Genomic DNA, 21,279 nt, shown 5'->3' with positions numbered 1-21,279 from the left:
AGTGAACATAAAAGGAGGTGGTGCCCTGGTTATTACGAGGTGAACTGATTAATAAAAGTAGGTATAATACCCTACAGTCTTCTTCACTTAAAGAGGTTAGTGGCAATCAGTTTTTTGGCATGTAATCTTGCATTGAACACTTTACAAAGTTAAGTCGGCAGTATTGCAAATGCTAGGGATGCACAATGTAGAGAGGGGAAAAAGAGGTAAGAGTCCAAATAGCCTGTGGAGAGGAATTTTTTTTTTCCACTTTGACTGAGTTCATTATTTGTAACCAACTTCAGTCCTGATCATAACTACCAAATATTCACTCATTTTAACTCTTTAAATGCCAGTTTTTGTGACGATACCACTAAATTTTGTAAGAGAAAAAACACAAAAATTTAAATATTTTCAACATACTAAAGGCAAGAGGGGATTTTTTTCAAAAACATTACAGTCTGGGATATGTCAATGTTTAGCAACAACATTGATATTTGTGCATTATTATTTTTTATGCAGTACAAGATTAAAGTAAAGAATCTGACCTGTTAACCTGTAGTGCACCTAAAGTGTCCTATTACCCTTCAAAGCTTTTACTTTCTAAGAGCATATTACCTCATTTTGTTCTAGAAATACAGCATAAATACAGGAGGAGCTGCAGTAGTGAGATGTGTGAGCTTGGCAAATATACTTGCCACACTTGCAACAGGTGTTGGCAATCTTCTTCCTATGGTTGGTGCAAAACACGCACCATCTCCTCATTTTGGGGGGTTGGGGAGCTGTCTGGGTCCCCGCTGTCCTCTCCTTGCTTCTGTCACCATGGCAGCGGAGCTTGGTGTGCAGGGGAGCTGCTGCCGATGTTGCACCAGCATTCTTCCCAGCTCCTGCAAGAAAAGTTGGCATTTGTAAGTCGCCCTGGTGCCAGAAGGGATCCACAGCCATCCACAACATGAATGAGTTGAATGCAGAGACGTCCAGGAGAACAGGGCCAGTGGCCACATACAGGTCCTTCTCTTGCAGCTGTAGGTGCTGACAACCTGCAAAAGAAAAAAAAAATGAATGAATACAAATATTCTTCCTCATCACACCCAAATATCATTCATTTTTGTATAAATGCAAAAAATACTGAATAATAAAAGCATTCAATATATCTCAGACAAGCACATATATTCACTAAGTGTGTGGAGCTCTTCCACCAGTGCATAAGATGTAAAGAAGTTATCACATGTCACTGTCTGTCAGCAAAACAACTCTCCTCCCCTGGTTCAACTCCACCGGACATCCGTCTTTTTTTCCCGCTGTAAACCTGCATATTTCAGGCATATGATGTGCAGACATCAAATCTTGATCCCGTACTTCCCCGGTTTGTTTGGCGTGTATTGTTGGAATTTGAAGTGACCTTTGAACTGCACCAGCTGTTCATTCACACAAATATCCTGGCCCGAGTTGAAGAGAAGAGGAAGTTGTTCCACCCACTTCTCCCACAGCGGTGAAAGGGCAGCAAGTTTGTTGTCTCTCTGGCATGCAGCCTGTGAAAGCCGGTCATCAAAGCACAACTTGGAGTTGATAAATTGGAATTTACAGTGGGACATGTTGGCCTGGAGGATTTCATGTCCCATATGGTCATCCCACAGGCTGCGGGTGGACTCATCCCGTGACCAGTAAACACCTGCCAACACTGGACCGACTGACCCACCAGTGGACTGAATTGATGGCGGGGGAAACCGTTGAGGTCCAGACCACAGCGGCAGCTCCTCTTTGTATGCTGCAGGCGTTCACCATTAACAGCAGCCGCTCCATGTATGCAGAGCAGGGCGGACACAGGCATCTCTGGCTTGGCCTGTCCAACCTCAAGGAGGATAAGTAGCATCAGCTGCTCATCACACCACTCTGAGTTCTGAAGCAGACCCGTCCAATGCACAGAGTGCCTCTCAGAGTATGCTGAGGGGGAGAGTTTTTGCTATGACAACTGTGAACTTTCCCCGCTGAACAGGTAATTAAAATCAATGAATCAATAAATGCAAACAAAAAGTGTTGTGCTCTCAACTGTGGGTCATACAGATTCTGATGATCCCACCATCACCTCCTGTAAGTCTCTGAAAATATCCCTGCTCAACACCCTTGACAGGACCATTTCAGGGGCGGACTGGTTGAGTGCTGCCCCTGGAGTGCAGCATCCATCTGATTATACCACTGCCAGGTGGCAGCAGTAACTCCACCTGCCTCCACCCCTTTCCCTGTCGGAGGATCCTTAAGTTCCTAAAAGTAACGTATTAATGAATGAACGCTTTGAAAACTTATGTTGAACATATTTACAGTCCCAAAATGTTCCCGCAGTTTAAAGGCTTCACAAATTATCTAATATGTTTATTGCAACACTATGCTGCTTAAATTCATTTCATGTCAAGTCATTATACAACAGTTATTTTAAGATGTCTTGCAAAAATGAGGTACTACTGATGCCAAAGGTACTGTGCAATAACAATATTTGTTTCCAGCTTGACTTTTTTGAGCTGATGAATTCCACACTTACAAAATAACAAAAGTTAGAATATGTTGTTTAATTTACAATTTTAGCACACTTACTGTTAAACAAGTTATTTGTTCTTGCATCCACTGCATCTGTATAATAAGTTTTCCCCACTAGTCAAAATAGTTGCATATTGAAAAGCAGATACAGTGGTAGATTACCTTGTATTTCTCCTTTAGATTATTTCATTTCTTCATGGCCTGTTTGGCTGTGATAGCCAAGCCTGACTTGTTCACAAAGACTCTGGACAAAGCAAAAAAAAAAAAAAAAATAGAGACAACTTAAACATCATATTACTGTGAATAACACACAAGCTGAGGGAGACTTGATTATGATGTAGTTATGGTATGACAATGCAGAAATTCAGTATAAAGGCAGTATTGCACTTTGGTGTAATAAGTAAATAAGTTATTATTGTTAATGTTAGTAGTAGTATTAGTAATGGTGTTAAGTTGATAACTACATCATAATTGTCACGTGCTATTTCTTTTGCCTGTCACTAGTACTTTACACCGTTTGATACTGCGCTACAGCCCACTTTAAGTCATGTAAATTAACCAGATTACAATTTACACAACTTCTTTGATTACTAGTTTTATAATATTTGCTTTCTGAACTTTATAGTATCCAGTTGTTTCTTTCTTTTTTGATGCATCAAAATTTTCTAAGAGGCTGGCAACTTTGACACAACTAAACACACCAATCAACCACCACCGATGGCTTGCAAAGACACAAAAGGCATCCTCACTCCCATCCGTTTTTGGAGGAATTCCTCCGACCTGTGAAAAGGCTTTCGTTTGCTGCTCGCCATTTGATTAGCAATCTGGTTTCCTCAGATGTCCCTTGATTTAAGTAAAAATTGTTACAACATTACTCTGAATGTAATGAAATAATAACAGCGGTAGTAGTACTGTTTACCAGTACTTTTTCTCAAAAATGAATGTAATGTAACAGTGGTGCCAACTTACAGTTGTGGGCCTGGCTTTCTCCTGCCATTATATCATTTTGTGTCTAGACTCAGGGGAAGGAGGAAAATGAAACAAGACGGGTCAGTGAGCAGATTGGCTGGCTGGCAAGCCAGTCTGTGCAGCTTCTCAACTCCGAAAACGTTTGAGCAAATTTTTGATTTGCCATCAAATTTCATAAACTGTCGATATTTGAAATATATACAGTTGACTTCTCGCCTCAGAATTGATCAGAAGTGACTTTAGTGATGAAATATCATGCGAAAATTTTAAAAAAAATTAAAGCTGCAAGCAGCGATGATCGGGCCCTCGCACCCCAGCGCATGTCGAAGTGACGCTCAGTCGAAGGGCTTTTGTCAGTGACTTGTTGTGTAAAGTTTGAGGCAGATCCAACCATGTACACTCAAGTTATATCAATTTCCTCTGTCATGGCGAAACATCAAAACTCAACGCCACGCCACGGCCAAACCATCATGATCATACACTACTGTAGATGACACACACTGATTTTGAAGTCCTTACGATGAAATCTGTAGGAGGAGTGCGTTAAAATACAAGGTATGCGAAATGGCCAAAAAAAGGCGAAAATTGACCAGTTTTTCAAGATGGCCGACTTCCTGTTCAACTTACAATAAGGCGTCAGACTTTTTTGTGCGTCTTGACATTATACATGTGCCCTGTGAATTTCATCTCTCTACGTTAATCTGGAAGGCGGGGCTTCAATTTTGAAATTTTAAAGGGGGCGCTGTTGAGCCATTTTGTTACGCCCATTAAGAGGAACTACATAGGTTTTTAGCTGGTGTCTCTCCAGACATGTGTGTCAAGTTTCGTGACTGTAGAGCAATCCATTCTCCCTGTAAAACAGTATTGTATTTCATGGCGAAGGATGTGTCGCCATGGTAACAGCATTCAGTTTTGGGTCATGAGCTGCCAAATGTAGCATCACCAAAGTCTCGTTTATTAGCTGACTTAATTTCAGGTGCATCAGCCAAATTTCCTAGGAGTAATTAGACAAAGTACGACATGTGTTACTTCATGTTGCCAGTAGGTGGCGCTATGACTTTCGCTAAATATGAGACTGAACATGTGTTCAGACCGAGACTCTTAACAAGCATATGAAATTTGGAAAAGATCAGACCACGTGGAGTGAAGTTATAAGGCGTTGAAATGTCATGGCGACACATCGGAATTCGCTGCGTCGCCATGGCAACACCTTTCGACGAAGTGTCACCAACTTCATAATATACGATCTCCAAGGTCTTGAGAGTTTCCTGAGTAAATTTCAGCTGGATTCGATCACCGTCCTAATCACAGGGCGTCAGAGCGTAAAAACATGTAACTTCCTGTTGAAGACGCACACTGATTTTGAAGTCCTTACGACAAATTCCGTACGAGGAGTTTGTTAAAATACAAGGCATGACAAATGGCAGTGAAAAAGTTTTTCAAAATGGTGGACTTCTTGTTGGATGCTTTTTGTGCGTGTGAATAAATTACATATGCCCTGTGAATTTCATTTTCTATGTTAATCTTTAAGGCTGGGCTTCAATTTAGACATTTTTTATGGGGCACTTTTGAGTTATTTTGTGTCATACATGTCAATGACTCATACAAAATGTAATTTTGTGTCTCTTCAGACATGTGTCAAGTTTCGTGACTGTTGGCCATTCCTTGTCGCTGAAACAAGGAATTGATTGCTGCTATTGATGTGTTGCCATGGCAACGGCTTTTGATCATGTGTCATTCTCATGTAGCGTCCATGCTTTATTAAGAGGATGAGGATTGGTCGACATGTTATGTTCCGATTTAACCTTAGTCAATCAGAGGCAGAGTAGGGGCGGGGCTACCTGGAGTATGTGTAAAAAAAAAATAGCCGGGCAACCAGATCCACTTAAGCAAGCTGAAGGTCAGCATCTCTTCTACTGTGTTTTCACTTGTCATTTTTAATAGGAAATATGAGTTCGGGATATGTTACATGACGAAATATGTCTTGTGACGATAGAACATGTTTACTATTACACATATTATGCTATATTTTTTATTTCGTAATACGTAAATTAAACCTTTTATGACAATATCTTTATTAGTTTTGAGTCTCTTCATTGCTTTTCAGTTACTTTGTAATAAAGTACTGTTCTTGGATTTTTATTTGCAAAGCTTTGGTCATAGTTAATTCTCAACTTGTCATTGCTGTGTTTCGCTGCTCTGCAGCTCTGCACAAATGGTGGGGTGGGGGATGGGCAGCGTCTGCCGCGTTCAGAAAGTACTAAAGAGTAGCGAAGTAGCGAGAAGGCGACTTGAAATGATAGCAAAATTCAGCAGAGATAGTAATTGTTTATACGCCTTATGAAATTACGATTTATTTAAGTGTAATTTAAGTGTAAAAGCATATACAGGCTTGTAGTTGCACAATTAATTACTTTTTCTCTGAATTAAAAATGTGCTATATCTATATGATATATGATATGATGTGATATTTTTGTTTTGTTTTCTTTCCATAGTATGTGGTTATTAATTAAGTATTTATCTTTGTTGTTTGTAGTTTAATTATTGTGTCGGGTTTTATGTTGTTGCGCAGATGGCTGAGGCATCACCCTCGAAATTCACGAAAACTGATGATGCTGAGATGGAGCAGCTCCGGCAGGAAGTGATTAATGTGATTAATGTGGTAGTTTTTGTGTAGAGAGTATTTATGAGATTCTTTATGAGTTGGACAAAACACCTCGGAAAAATAAATATGGTATTTGGAAAATAATATCGACATGATAATATGGAAAAATACAATGTTATGCTCATACAAATCAAATTCCATGTACATAATACTTTATAAAACCGGCAAATACTTTTTTTTTTTTTAAATCAAGGTGTGATTTTTACCTTGCTATTGTTTATTTTTTTTTAATGTTATCAAGTAATTGGATTCAAATCAGCATGTGTTTATCTGTTCACAGTATTCATGCAACGACGAGGCAGTGCCCCGACGCCAGCTATATGAGCAGAGCGTCGGGGTACATGGCCGAGTCTGCCACAAGATCGCAAAAGAGATTCGTCTTCGCCGGGCGGCCGAGATGAAGCTGCGCATGGAGCAGCAGCAGAAGCATCAGCTTCAACTGCAGCTGCTCCATGCGCAGCAGCAAATAAAGGAACTGCAGGAGCAGTTGGAGGTGGAGCGGGCGTGTGCCTGTTTTATTAAAGATGGTAATTGTTTGTTCAGTTGTGGAGAGGCTATTGTAGATGTTATTGAGTACCATTGCATGTTTTATATTCATATGCATTATATATATATATATATATATATATATATATATATATATATATATATATATATATATATATATATATAGTTCAAAAGAATTTATGTCATAAAGTGTTATTGTCACAATGACTGTTTTAATATTTTTGTCTACCATGTCTGCAGATGCTGCCATTCCTCCAGAGGAAGAGGAAGAGGAAGAGGAACCCTCCACCTCATAATTTTTAAAAAAAATTTTTTTGTTGGTTTTGTTCAAATAAAGTTTTTTCAAATGTTCTTGTGGTTGTTGATTGACTGTTATCAGGTGTATTAGTCACAATATTATTTAACAGGTGCCCCTTGAAGTGTGTGTTATTCTGTTGTCAATGCAGAAGAACCCCCTCCACCCACAATATTATTAATAGGTAAATTTTAATAAAGTTATACTATGTACCAGCTCCATATTTGGGTTTTATTGGTACACAGTCACTTCTCTGTTCAAAAATAAAACATTATATTGTTTTATTTATAGCTTTATGATTATTTTCACAACATAGATTAATCTGTAAAAATTCATGAAATGGAGCAATTTAGTTGTTAGAGTAACGTGAGTAATTACTTATTAATATCCATTTTTATGTTATTTTCAATATTTTTTATCTAACCAGGTCAGTATTGGTTTCTGTCTTTTTTGTTTCAACATATTACCTCTTGAAGCATTAATACTCAGTTTATTTGTAAAGTACTGATTAATTTTAAATGTAGCAGTTCATTACAACTATTTCATTACAACCTATTGTGGCTCATTATCATTTTATCCTCATGTGTATCATTAGCTCCTGTGTGAAGTCAATTATAGCTTTAGGAACAGTGTTTTTTTATGTTTCGAGTATGGTAATTTCAAACGTTGTCCTATGAGTAACGTACGTTTTGTGTTAACGGATAGCTGCACTCCCACCATCGAAATTTAGCTTTAGCATTATTATTTGTATTGTTAAACATAGATTGTCAAAGCACTCTGCTAAACTAGCTATGATTAACGCCATCCTATCAACCAAATATAGCCACTTTTTCTTAGTCTATGGTCTGTAAACTTGTACACATCGTCGGAGTCCCTTATATTAACCATGTTATTTTGTCAGAAATTATATATCCCTTGTGGCCAAGTTTCTTTCATTGATAAAGTGTGTGTGTGTGTGTGTGTGTGTGTGTGTGTGTGTGGGTTGGCGCGCGTGGTCTGTCTATTACAGAAAACAATAATTTGAAATATTTTCCCGCCATTGTAAATGATATGTTAGATGTATGAAAAAATGTAATAGTACCTCTATTGTGTGTTAGAAGTGTTTAGTAATGTCATATAGCACAGCGTCATAATGTAAATTAACCAGTTGTGTCTGCATATTTTCAGATGCCTCGCAACAAGTCCTTTCGCCGTTCTCAGGCAGCCAGGCAGAGCATGGCGGAGCGCCGTCTTGTGGTTTCCGGACCTCAGCGGCCTTCCACTGGCACCTGTGCCCGTATGTATTCAACAGTTTTTTCAGTACAGCTTTTTCTTATATGTATATGCATTACATAGTTGTAGTATGATTGTAATGTATGTTTCCATGCATTTGTTTGTTCCAAATTTTTAATTGAACTTTTTGTGGGGTTGTTGTGTTTTTATAAACAGGTGAGGGCACAGGTTTTCGTCATAAGGTGAAGAAGTGGCCAATTTCTGCTTTGACTGGGCGCAGTCACAAATTGGTCATTCCACCTGAGGATCCTGACAAGAAGGTATTATTGGTTCAGAGTTTAATAAAAAACCTTTGATGTAAAGAGTTGTTATTGATTGTAATTGATTAAATTGTTTGTTGTTCCAGTTCGTTCTTGTCATTGGAGCCTCCCATCTACGGGCCATGGTAGATGGATTTGTGAAGATGCCAGAGGGACGCCTCTCCTTTGGCTTCATGTCGACCCCGGGGGCCTGTGCGTCTGAGTTGAGGACCGAGATGTTGCATGCTGCTGTACCTCGGACACCCGACGCAGTCTGTGTGATGGCCCCCAGCAACAACCTGACCGCCAGCAGGACGGTTGATGAGGCGGGAGCTGACTTTCGACAGTTCCTGCGCAGCGCGTGCAGTCTTTGGACAACGGTATGCTTTATAGTAGTAAATAGTCTTTGGTACTACGCATTATTTGATTGGGTTACCTGGTGAAAATTGTATACAATAATTTTCATCATTATGGAAATACTTTTGTTTTGTATAGGTCTTTGTCCAGGATTTCACACCTCGCCTGAATGCAGACCTGGGTATTCAGGAACTCATGCGGCAAGAGTTCCATCGTGTGGCAGCCAGCATGGGTAAGTTGAAAAGAAAGTTTTAGTGTTAGTTTTGATATGTATAACAGATGATTTCTTTTTGGCCTATCTGATTATAGGAATCAAAGAATTCATTCAGTTAATATGATATAAAGTGACAAATTAATATATGTAGATATTTCACTGTTTCATGATGTGTGTGTGTGTGTGAGTTTTTTGTTTCAGTGTTGTTGTTTTTTTTTTTTTTTTTTAGGTATCAGATACTTTCCCACCGCTGAGCACTTCCCCTTGGATCGCCTGGACTTGTGGAGCAGAGATGGCGTAAGTAGAACAATATCTGATAAGATTGCCAATGAAAAACTTACTATACTCAAGTTTAGTTGATTTTTAAAGTGCAATTCATTGTAGATTCATACAGACATGAAAACTTCTGTTTTGTAAAATGTTATTTATTGCTTATATTTTGCAGGTCCACCTGAGTGATGCTGGCGGTATGGCGATCCTCTCTCAGCTGATCTGGATGTCTGCTTATCAGCTATTGGAGACACCACCACCTACGCCCCAGGTTCCTCTCAGGACTTCACCCCCTGGGAGAACCTTTGTACCAAAGGTGGTGGTGAAGGGAGAAGCACCTGTGCCGCGTCCGTCAAACCCTTTTGACTGGACAGTTGTCAGCAAGGGCAGGAAGGTGAGACATTGCATATTGTATGTGTGTTTTAGTTTTTGGAGTGGAAGATTTTTCCTGACTAGTGTAACACTGTGCGGACAAAGTGATATCCATTTGTTGCTGTACCTGTGTGCATGTTTTGGCTTATTTTCAAGATACATTTGCAACAATGGTCTTGTTCTTTTGTTTTCCACAGGCAGATGAAACATCAGTCAAGTGTTTCATCCCGCTGAATCCCGTCCGTTTCAGCAGTGCCGTGTTGGATGCGATGGACAAAGCTGTCCCATCGCATCTCCCTAGCCCTGTGTGCACGGCTGTTCCACAAGGCAAACTGGTAATTTGCATTCAAATTGTATTTGTGAGGCCTTTTTATAAGTGTTTTGTCTAGACACAGAATGGGACTGTTATATTGTATGAATTTACTTATGCCCCAAATTTGTATTTGTATTTAAAATGTTTTTGTCTTACATTAGAAGCCAAATGTGGTCCGCCGGCAGAAAGCTGTTGCCTCAAAAAGGAAACGTGGACAGCAGCAGGTTGGTAACTTTTCTTTTTTTAAATGTTATATTTACATTTTTCTTTTGTATAGTTTGAGAAGATAGTAATGACATATTTACCTGTTTGTAATATTCAGGGAGTAATTGTGAAACAATGATAAAGTACATTTATACAGTTCTTTCAATTGTGTTTCCTTCCTAGGTTGTGGCTAAACCTGGCACCCAGCTCGTGTCTTGTGAGGCCTCACCTGGCTGTCCTGTGAAAGACGTTCTGCCGGTGGAGGTTTGTGTGAATGTATTTTACACTTCAGCATTATTTACAATCATGCAAGTCTAGTTTAAATTGGTAGCCTATAAGGTTGCATATAAAAAAACATGGATTAGTTATACGCATTGTATATCTGTAAAGTCGAAGCAAATTGTATAATACAGACCTAATGTTTATAAAGGATGTTTTGTTCTTGCACTAGAAGCCAGAAGATATTTTGTGTCACAGCAGACTTGCAAGGAAGTATTTTAGTAATGTGGTTCATTCATTTTGTTTAATTTTATTTTGTTTTTGCTTTTTGTGTTGTAGGAGGAGGCAACCCCCTGTTTTGTGGAGGTGTTTTCCCAGGATTCACCTACCATTGTCAAGACAGTGGTTGCAGGCGAGGAGGTAGGTGCTCTCACTAAAAATTTTCTGTTTCGTTCTGGTTTCTTGTAATGGAGTCAGTGAAGCTACTTTATTGTCACTGTTCATGTAGTATAAATGATAATTACAAATTGATATTTTTTGTAGCATTAAAGCCCCATGTCTATGCAGTTTATACATTGTGTTTTTTCATGGGGTATTTTGTTTTTTGTGTTGTAGGAGGAGGCAACCCCTTGTGTTGTGGAGGTGTTTTCCCAGGATTCACCTACCAGTGTCAAGACAGTGGCTGCAGGCGAGGAGGTAGGTGCTCTGAATGAAAATTTTCTGTTTCGTTCTGTTTTCTTGTAATGGAGTTAGTGAAGCTACTTTATTGTCACTGTTCATGTAGTATAAATGATAATTACAAATTGATATTTTTTGTAGCATTAAAGCCCCATGTCTATGCAGTTTATACATTGTGTTTTTTCATGTGGTATTTTGTTTTTATAGGAGGAGGGAACCCCTTGTGTTGTGGAGGTGTTTTCCCATGATGCACCTACCAGTCCCATTCAATTGGTTGGAACAGAGGAGGTTTGTGCTCTTAGTCTGAATGTTTTTGAATCTAGTCATCAGCTATGCTATTGTTAGTGTAGTATATGCATGATTGAAAACAGTTTTGTTATTATTTGTAGTAGTAGTAGTAGTAGTTGCACTTTGGAAACGTAATATAGTCTAGATGAAATCAAGTGTAAACATGGAAATAGTAACCAGCCTTTTTTGTTGAACTCAATAAATACACCTAACTAGATGAAGACTAACTAAAGGTGTAATACAGTCTGTGATCGAGAGTGTTTTGTTTTGTCTATTTCTGATGAGGATGATGATGGGAGCGCACTGATCAAAATCTCCATTTATCTTTATTACAGATGCCGGACAAGGAGAGTCTTCATCATCAGCACTCATCAGGATCTGGTAAGGTGAAGAGCAAGGCTAGCCCTAGCTCCAGCGTATTATGGTCTTCTGTAGTAGCTGGTACTTCTAGCCATGTTCAACATAGTGTAACAGGTTCGTATCATCAGGGTAGTAATCGCTTTAAATATGGGGGATTCCAATGTATGGCTGTTGGTTTGGTAAGTCTGGCAAAACATGCGGTTGACAGTGTTTTTGCATGGCAGGTAAAAGATCTAGACAGGGTCGTAGTTTTAGGTGATCAGTTGTACACGTCTTTGAGAGACAACAAGAAGATTAGTGGATCATCTAAATTCTTGTGTGTTCCTGATTTACCAAAGCACTCGGTTATAGATGGACATAACTTTGAGTTTCGTTATGGTGACTATGTATCGGGTGATGTCAGTGTGGTTGATGGAGAGTTTATTCAGGCTGGCATATTCATGTCTCTACAAAATAGCTTGAAAAACATGTTTGAGAAATATGATACATGTTTGCTAACATTGTGTGGTACCACGTGTGCAGTCATTTGTCAAAACGGACGCTATGCGGTTGTTGATTCCCATGCGCGCAGTGCTGCTGGAATGCCAGATCCTAACGGTAATAGTGTTGTTGTATATTTTAGTTGTCTTAAAGAGGTGTACAGTTTCATATGCAATTTGTCTACATCTCTCACTCAAAATGACAGACCATATGAGATTGCTGGTGTTCGTGTCATTTGCGGGGGCAGTAAGTCTGAGTTGAGAACAACAAAGTGTACTGACACTGTCACGACTTGTGAAACTGCATCCATGGCTTTCGGTTCATCGCTGGTATGTGGTATTCCTTCAGGAAGTAAAGTTGACCGAGGTACGAAGCGTAAGATTACAGGGCAAACTTGTGCTGCTAAGAAAATGAAAAGGAATAATGTGGCTGTAGTGAATTCAGATGTTGTGTTTGTCAGTGATGTAACTTCGAAAAAGCTGTGGTTTGATCCCATTTGTAAAGATGTTGCGCAGGCTTTATGTACACAGTTTAATGTAGAGTTTGAGAAATATGATGCACCAATGCCTACAGAAGTTGGTCTGTTGGGAACGCCGTGTAAGAATGAGAAAATAGTGGCTGACGGTAACTGTTTCTTTAGAGCGATTTCCCAAGCTGTTAGTGGAACACAAAAGAACCATAGGAAAATTAGACTTGCTGTTGTGAAACAATTAGAGAGTAATGCTGCGGACTATAAAAGTATCTTGAGAAGTGAATATTCTTCAGTGGTAGAATACATTAAAAGTTCAAAAATGCGATATGTTGGCAGTTGGGCAACTGAGGTTGAAATACAGGCAGCAGCAGATTGTTTAGGAGTTAATATCTTTACTTATCATGATGATCGATGGCTAGAATATAGTTGCAAATATAGGTGTTTTTCAAAACAGGGGATCTACTTAGAAAATTGTAATGGTAACCATTATGAAAGTGTTGTTTGTGTTCATCAGCCTGAACTCCATAGTTGTTATGGTAGCTGCAAGTTGAACAGGTCTGAGTCCAAAGTGTACAATTTGAGACGGCAGAGTGCAGAGGAATGTTCATGGGTTAGCGCTGTGACAGAGAACACAAGTAAGAGCGATCAGAAAGTCCAGGAACAGAGTACAGCAACAAATAATGCTATTTCTAAGTATTTTATAAAGAAAAAGTATCTACAAATGAAAAAGAAATATCAGGAAAGTGTGCAGCATAGGGAGAAACGTAAGGAAAAGATTAAAGTGAAATATCAGAAAAATGTGTTGCATAGGGAGAAAGTTAAGATAATGAGTATCGGGAAATATCAGAAAAATTTGTTGCATAGGGAGAAAGTTAAGATAATGAGTATCAGGAAATATCAGAAAAATTTGTTGCATAGGGAGAAAGTTAAGATAATGAGTATCAGGAAATATCAGAAAAATTTGTTGCATAGGGAGAAAGTTAAGATAATGAGTATCGGGAAATATCAGAAAAATTTGTTGCATAGGGAGAAAGTTAAGGAAATGAGTGTAAGCAAATATAGGAGAGATATGTTGCATAGACAAAGTGTAAAAGCCATGACTAAAGCGAGATATTATGGAAATGCTGACCATAAGAAGCGTGTTTTAGCAGCCAACAAAGTGAAGAGGCAACAATTGAAAGAAAAGGCGGAGCAGTTTGATTTTGTTATGGAGCAGTTTTTGGCTAAAGTAAAGGATGGGCCAGAGTTTGTGTGTTGCGTCTGTCATAGATTGTTGTTTAGACATCAGGTTTTGAATTGTAAGAGGGATTTTTATAACAAGAATGAAGCAGTAGCATCATTTGCAGATAAATGTATCACTGAAGTGTATTTACACAAATGTAATAAGGACTGTGAAAAGCCATGTCAGTTGTTGGATACAGCTAGAGGTTGTCTGTGGATTTGTTACACTTGTCATGGTAAGATTAATAAAGGTATAATGCCACCTGAATGTGCAATAAACAGTTTGAAAGTTGATCCCATTCCACCAGAGTTGGCATGTTTGAATAGTTTAGAGCAGCATTTGATTTCTTTACATATACCATTTATGAAAATGTTAGCGTTACTTAAGGGAGGACAGAATGGTGTACATGGACCGGTAACATGTGTTCCAGCAAATATTGTGCAGACTAGTAATGTTCTGCCTCGTTGTAATATGGAAGGATCTTTGTTGCGTGTAAAATTGAAACGCAAGTTAACGTATAAAGGGCATTATGAGTATCAGTTTGTTGATACTATGCATGTAAGGCAGGCATTGCAGTATTTAAAAAGGACAAATGTGCATTATAAAGATGTAGAGTTTAATGAAGCTTGGTTAAATGAGTTTTGTAGGGAAGAGGGTGATTTAGGGAAAGACACTGATGGTGATGTTGAAAGTGGTAAAGTTGATTGTGAAGATGAGCTTTTGCACGATAGACAACAACATTGTATGTTTCAGGATACGTGTCTCATGCCTGTGGATATTGGTCAGGAAATGCTGGATCAATATTTTGATGATATATTGAACCTTGCTCCAGCAGAAGGAAATAGTCCTGTAAAATTGCTTTCGGATCATGCAAACGAAGCCAAATGCTTTCCGGTGTTGTTTCCGCAGGGACTTAATACTTATCATGAAAGTAGAGCAAATCGTTTGACGTTGTCGCGATATTTTAGTAACAGAATTCTACATGCGGATGGTAGGTTTGCACACAATGTGGAATATATCTTTTTTGCGCAGTACATGTCTGAGATTGAGCAGGTTGTTTCTAATGTATCCATAGCATTACGAAAAGGGAAAGGCTGTATGTCTCAAAACGTACCTGATAATAAGGTAAACGATATGTTAAAAAATGATGAATCTTTGTAAAAGTTGTTGGAGTTTGATGATGGGTATCGTTTCCTTAAACCGATTCGAGGTACCCCAGCTTTTTGGCAAGGAGCACAGCGTGATCTGCTTGCTTGTGTTCGTCAGCTCGGTGTTCCTACCTGGTTTTGTTCCTTTTCTTCTGCTGATATGCGCTGGACAAATCTTCTGGATAGTATTTTGAAGCAGGAAGGTAGAGCACAGACTGCTGCAGGTTTAGAGTGGGCAGACAGGTGTGATCTTTTACGCTGCAATCCTGTCACTGCGGCCAGGATGTTTGATTTCCGCTGGCATGTTTTTTTGAGAGAGGTACTTATGTCGCCATCACATCCGATTGGTAAAATTAAGGATTACTTTTATCGAGTGGAATTTCAGCAGCGCGGTTCACCCCATGTGCATTGTTTGTTTTGGATAGAGAATGCTCCATTGATTGATAAAAACACAGATGAAGAAGTAGTTGAATTTATTGATAAATATATAACATGTGAGTTGCCATCCCAAGATGAGACTTTATTGGAAACTGTCACTTCTGTGCAGCAGCATTCAAAACGACATTCAAAAACTTGTAAAAAGAAAAACACGGTTTGTCGTTTCAATTTTCCGAGGCCAGCATCCGCTCGAACGTTTATATGTCGCCGTAAAGATGATGAAGAGTGCAAAAAAGCATGCAGTTGTGAGACAGATAAATCTTCAACGTGTGTTAATCATAGTCAGAAAACTTCAAATGACATGAAGAAAAAACATGCAGCAGAGATAATGACAAAAATCAAGAATGCTCTTTCCAATGAGAAGAATAGTTTTGATAGTGTGGTACATTTATTCCAAAGTGTAGGGATTGATCAGGTCACTTTTGAGGCTGCATATACGTGTTTAGCTAGAAATACACATATTGTGTTAAAGAGGCAAGTTAATGAAGTCTGGATAAATCAGTATAGCAAACCACTATCAAATTTAGACTTGCAATTTGTTGTTGATGCGTATGCGTGCGTTGTTTATATTATCTCTTATATGTCTAAGGCAGAAAGAGAGATGGGATTGTTGTTAGGGAATGCACAGAGAGAAGCATCTAAGGAGGGAAATGTTAGTGCAAAGGAGGCATTGAAAAATCTAGGCAGTGTGTATTTGCATAACAGAGATGTGTGTGCTCAAGAAGCTGTATACAGATTGACAAATATGCATTTAAAGGAATGTTCGAGGAAAGTTGTATTTGTACCGACAGGGGACAATATAGTTAGAATGAGTTTGCCTTTGAGTGTGTTGAAACAAAAGGCAAGATCGCGCGCTTGTACCTCAGAAGATGTTTGGATGACTAGTTTTGTTGACCGTTATAAAAATAGGCCAAATGATAGTGTATTCAATGACATGTGTATGGCAACATTTGCATCTGAATATCGTGTTTTGAGTAATATGAAAAATCTCAGGCCAGCATTAAATTAAAGAATGATTGTGGTTTTATCACGAAAAGAACACGAACAGATCCTGCAGTTGTTCGTTACGCGCGCTTTTCTGAGACAAAAAATCCAGAATTGTTTTACCAAAGTATAATGCAGTTGTTCTTGCCGTATCGTGCAGATGTGCAGCTAAAACCTCCAAACTGTGAGACATTTGCACAGTTTTACGAAAATGGTCATGTGAGGTTTAGTGATGGGTCAAGACATCCTGTTAAGTCAGTTTTTGATTTGAATAGAAGTCATTTTGAAATTAAAGCAGATGAATTGGATGAAATCCAGAATACAATTGATAGAGATGGTGTATTAGAGGATGCGTGGTGTGAGTTGTGCCCAGAGCAAGAGTTGGAACGTGTACAGTGTGACCAAGAACAAAAAGACAAACAACAGATAGTGGAAGAACATGAGGAAAATATTCCAGATTTAGCAGTAACTAGTCAACATGTTGCACATTTGGAAAAAAGAAAAAACATCATGTGTAGAAGTGAAGGTTTGGCTTTAATTAGATCTTTGAATGAGACACAGCTTGCTGTTTTTTATCAAATTCGACAATGGTGTTTAGAGAAAGTATTAGGGAAAAATCCAGATCCCTTCCATGTATTCATCACAGGTGGTGCAGGGACAGGAAAAAGTCATTTAATAAAAGCGATTCAATATGAGGCAATGAGGCTATTGTCAACGGTGTGTCGTCATCCAGACAATATTAGTGTGTTATTAACGGCTCCTACAGGGATTGCTGCATATAATTTGCATGCATCTACTATTCACCTCACGTTTAGTATCGGAAAAGATGTTAGTTTACCCTACACACCTTTGGGTGAGGAAAAAGTTAATTCTTTGCGCGCTAAATATAGTGATCTTCAGATTTTGATAGTCGACGAAATATCAATGGTTGATCATAGGTTGTTGTCATACATTCACGGTAGGTTAAGACAGATTAAGCAAACCGGTGATTTCTCACCATTTGGTGAGTGTAGTTGCTGTTAGAGATTTTTTCCAGTTGCCTCCAGTAAAAGGGAAACCCCTATATGTAGATGATGTAGGTGTCAGCTTGTGGTCTAATCTGTTTAAGGTCGTTGAATTAAAACAAATCGTTAGGCAAAAAGATAACGTGTTCGCAGAGCTATTGAACAGGGTGAGAACTCGATCAAAAGGAACCCCAATGTTAAGCAGTGACATACAAATATTGAAACATTGTGAAACTGGTGAAGTCAGCTCAGCTTTACACATATTTCCTACAAATAAACAAGTAAATGAGCATAATTTGGCACAGCTGCTTAACATTTGTCCTGAATATGTCGAGATAGATGCTCAGGATTTTGTGAATAATAAGAAAACAGGCAAACTAGAATTGAAAAATGGACATCATGCGAAAACATATAACACACGTTTGACTGAACAGCTGTTGTTGGGTGAAAATGCGCGTGTAATGCTGTGTAAAAACGTGGATGTTACAGATGGTCTTGTTAATGGGGTTTGCGGTACTGTAACTCATATAGTTGGTGCAGATAAGGGTAAGTTTCCTCTCAAAGTGTATGTTAAGTTTGATGATGAGCATGTTGGCGCGCAGAGGAGGAAACAATCGACGAGTAGCTTAGTTTTCTTTGGTTCCACCGGTATTGAACCAGAGGAAGAAAAAGTTACTAACAAAAGGTGGTATGCGACGACAGTTTCCGCTGAAACTTGCTTGGGCTTGTACGGTACATAAAGTACAAGGTATTACTGTAGATAGTGCTGTTGTTTCTCTTAAGAAAGTATTTTCTGCAGGCCAGGCATATGTAGCCCTAAGTCGTGTTAGAAGTTTGTCAGGTTTGGTGATTCAAGATTTTGAAGATAAAGCCATATATTGTAAGGATGGTATTCAGGATACAATTCAGAGTATGCCTCAATTCTTGAACCAAAATATAACTAGACACAAATTTAGTACAAGTAGTTTTACTGTATTTTTGATGAATGTGCAAAATTTGACACACCATGTATCTGATTTGGCATTATGTACACAGCAATTGCAGCTTAACTGTATTGCTGTTACAGAAACATGGCTACCTGCTGCTTCCTCATTTGAAGCTGTAAAGATTGATGGTTTTACTTTTCATGGTTGTCCACGAAGTTTATCTTACAATAGCAACAATCCAGCACTGATTGAACTTCAAGGACAACAGCATGGTGGAGTCGGCTTTTATAGTGCAGACAATTTGGAATATAATATTATCAAAGCAACAAATGTGAATTTGGAATGTTTTATTTATAACTATGTTACATGTAACATATTAATAGCTGTCATTTATCGACCACCATCTTATCCCATGTCTTTATTTAAAGAACATCTAGGCAAATTAGTTGATTGGCTAGATCCAAAAAGTAACACAATTGCAATCATGGGAGATTTTAATGAGGACATCTTGAAATCATCAACAATCTGCAAATTTCTAACAGACAAAGGGTACATTCAATATGTTACACAGCCCACAACAGAGAAGGGCACATTAATTGACCATGTGTATGTGAAAACATCACATTATGAAATTGAATCAGTAGTGTTGCCAACATATTTTAGTGATCATGAGGCGGTTGTTTGTTCTTTTAAATGTATATCTTCTGACATAGGACAGTAATACTGTCAAACTGTTGTAGATGTATGTTTTTAGTGAGCATTATTTGGTGATTTTTAACTTTATGAGTTGTATGTTATTTAAGCTTATTTATGGCCAAGCATGAAATATGAAATGAAACTGGTATTTTTAACCATTTTGTGTATTAGGTGTTGTAAAAATAAATGACAAGGGTTCCTTTTTCCTGCATTACAACAGCATTTATAAGTCTAACATGTATTGATAATATTTGATAATGCACAAATGACATTTGGTGAACAACTACAATATAATTGTCATTTTGACATAATATGAAATGCTGCCATATGCTGTGGGTAATGCAGGTTTTGCTTTTCCTTCTATGTAGTGTCAAAAAGCAAAAGGCACCGGTAATGGCTACTCCTGGTTTATACTGGGATGGGGTTCGATTCCCTGCGGTGCCCTGCTGATCAATTTGACATTTACATAAAAGCATGTCCTCCAGCGCATGTCGAAGTGTTGCCCAGTCGAAGGTCTTTTGTCAGTGACTTGTAGATGTTTCCGGACTCAGGCTGTTTTCAGACAAATCAAGGAGAGAAACATCACTTCCTTTGTGCACTATTTTGCCTTCAGCTGGGACTGCTGCGTTGAAATGCTGTAGGGGGCGCTATCGAGCCAGTTTGCATCACTGAATGAATATTTTAAAGTAGACATGCTCAGGCCTGGATTGATATCAAACCTGTGAAGTTTGAGGTAGATCCAACCGTGTACACTCAAGTTATATCAATTTCCTCTGTCATGGCGAAACATCAAAAGTCAACGCCACGCCACGGCCAAACCATCATGATAATACACTAGTCTAGATGACACACACTGATTTTTAAGTCCTTACGATGGATTCTGTAGGAGGAGTTCTTTAAAATACAAGGTATGCGAAATGGCCAAGAAAAGGCGAAAATGTACCATTTTTTTCAAGATGGCCGACTTCCTGTTCGACTTACAATAAGGCTTCATGAGGCTTTTTTGTGCGTGTTGACATTATACATGTGCCCTGTGAATTTCATCTTTCTACGTTAATCTGGAAGGCGGGGCTGCAATTTTGAAATTTTAAAGGGGGCGCTGTTGAGCCATTTTGCCACGCCCATTCAAAGCGACCACATAGGATTTTAGCTGACATCACTCTAGACATGTGTGTCAAGTTTCATGACTGTAGAGCAATCCCTTCTCCCTGAAAAACAGTATCATATTTCATGGCGAAGGATGTGTCGCCATGGTAACAGCATTCAGTTTTGGGTCATGAGCTGCCAAATGTAGCATCACCAAGGTCTTGTTTATTAGCTGACTTAATTTCAGGTGCATCAGCCAAATTTCCTAGGAGTAATTAGACAAAGTACGACGCATGATACTTCCTGTTGCCAGTAGGTGGCGCTATGACTTTCGCTAAATATGAGACTGAACATGTGTTCAGATTGGGACTCTTAACAAGCATATGAAATTTGGAAAAGATCAGACCACGTGGAGTCAAGTTATAAGGCATTGAAATTTCATGGCGTCACATCGAAATTCGCCGCGTCGCCATGGCAACACCTTTCAACGAAGGGTCACCAACTTCATAATATAAGATCTCCAAGGTCTTGAGGCTATTCTCAGTAAATTTCAGCTGGATTCGATCACCGTGCTGCCCACAGGGCGTCAGAGCGTAAAACATGTAACTTCCTGTTGCCAGGAGGTGGCGCTATGACTCATATCCTGTATTGTCACATGGACCCGTTCAGGGTGGGACTCTTATGAAGCACAAAAGGTTTGGCTCTCTTAGGATCATGTATGCCGGAGTTATAGCCGTTTCATTTTTCATGGCGAAGGATCGAAATTCGCCGCCCAGCCACGCCCCGTAGGAAAGACTAATGAGAATTGTTTTAGCAACTTTTAATCTCCTATGCCTGTAGATGATACGGACCGAATTTGAAAGTCCTGGGGTCAAATCTCTAGGAGGAGTTCGTTAAAGTATGCGGGCTGGAAATGACAAAATCGGTGCAAAATTTCAACTTTGATACAAAATGGCCGACTTCCTGTTGGAGTTAGGCTATGTGTCCTTGAGACTTTTTGGTGCGTCTGGTCATGATACATATGCATACCGAATTTCGTTCTCCTACGACAATCTGTATCGAGGGGCTCAATTTTCTTGACTTTCTAGGT

At 38.9% G+C, this 21,279-nt stretch overlaps 1 protein-coding gene and 2 long non-coding RNA genes across 4 annotated transcripts; 2 read left to right on the top strand and 1 right to left on the bottom strand.

Annotated features, from left to right (window-relative positions):
* Positions 1-214: 214 nt before the first annotated feature.
* On the bottom strand, positions 215-3,758 carry LOC137189677 (uncharacterized). 2 transcript variants are annotated; one of them, XR_010929702.1, is made up of 3 exons: positions 3,261-3,758; positions 2,674-2,755; positions 215-1,831 (listed from the first exon to the last, which is right to left on the bottom strand). It is a non-coding gene; the product is annotated as an uncharacterized lncRNA (long non-coding RNA). The 2 variants fall into 2 exon arrangements; XR_010929701.1 differs by having other exon boundaries at positions 215-1,019.
* Positions 3,759-6,136: 2,378 nt separating this feature from the next.
* On the top strand, positions 6,137-7,003 carry LOC137188161 (uncharacterized). The gene is made up of 2 exons (XR_010929335.1): positions 6,137-6,672; positions 6,893-7,003. It is a non-coding gene; the product is annotated as an uncharacterized lncRNA (long non-coding RNA).
* Positions 7,004-7,508: 505 nt separating this feature from the next.
* On the top strand, positions 7,509-14,008 carry LOC137188156 (uncharacterized). The gene is made up of 12 exons (XM_067597630.1): positions 7,509-8,223; positions 8,376-8,479; positions 8,566-8,838; positions 8,954-9,047; positions 9,259-9,326; positions 9,475-9,693; positions 9,869-10,006; positions 10,146-10,208; positions 10,372-10,452; positions 10,747-10,827; positions 11,023-11,103; positions 11,293-14,008. The coding sequence occupies exons 1-12, from the start codon at positions 8,115-8,117 to the stop codon at positions 11,428-11,430; spliced, it is 1,449 nt and encodes a 482-aa protein (XP_067453731.1). The 5' UTR covers positions 7,509-8,114; the 3' UTR covers positions 11,431-14,008.
* Positions 14,009-21,279: the final 7,271 nt, after the last annotated feature.

This window comes from Thunnus thynnus, chromosome 1 (genome assembly GCF_963924715.1).
Source record: "Thunnus thynnus chromosome 1, fThuThy2.1, whole genome shotgun sequence".
In the NCBI taxonomy this organism is placed as follows: Eukaryota; Metazoa; Chordata; class Actinopteri; order Scombriformes; family Scombridae; genus Thunnus; species Thunnus thynnus.
The sequence above is the reverse complement of the archived record's forward strand: the minus strand, read 5'-3'. Positions and strand labels throughout refer to the sequence as shown.

What these genes read in the sequence shown, in the direction of transcription:
- LOC137188156 (XM_067597630.1), top strand. Translation starts at nt 8,115, where the DNA reads ATGCCTCGCAACAAGTCCTTTCGCCGTTCTCAGGCAGCCAGGCAGAGC. An exon ending in CTGAGGATCCTGACAAGAAG is followed by an intron (nt 8,480 to 8,565) that starts GTATTATTGGTT and finishes TTGTTGTTCCAG; the next exon opens with TTCGTTCTTGTCATTGGAGC. An exon ending in AAGACGTTCTGCCGGTGGAG is followed by an intron (nt 10,453 to 10,746) that starts GTTTGTGTGAAT and finishes TTTGTGTTGTAG; the next exon opens with GAGGAGGCAACCCCCTGTTT.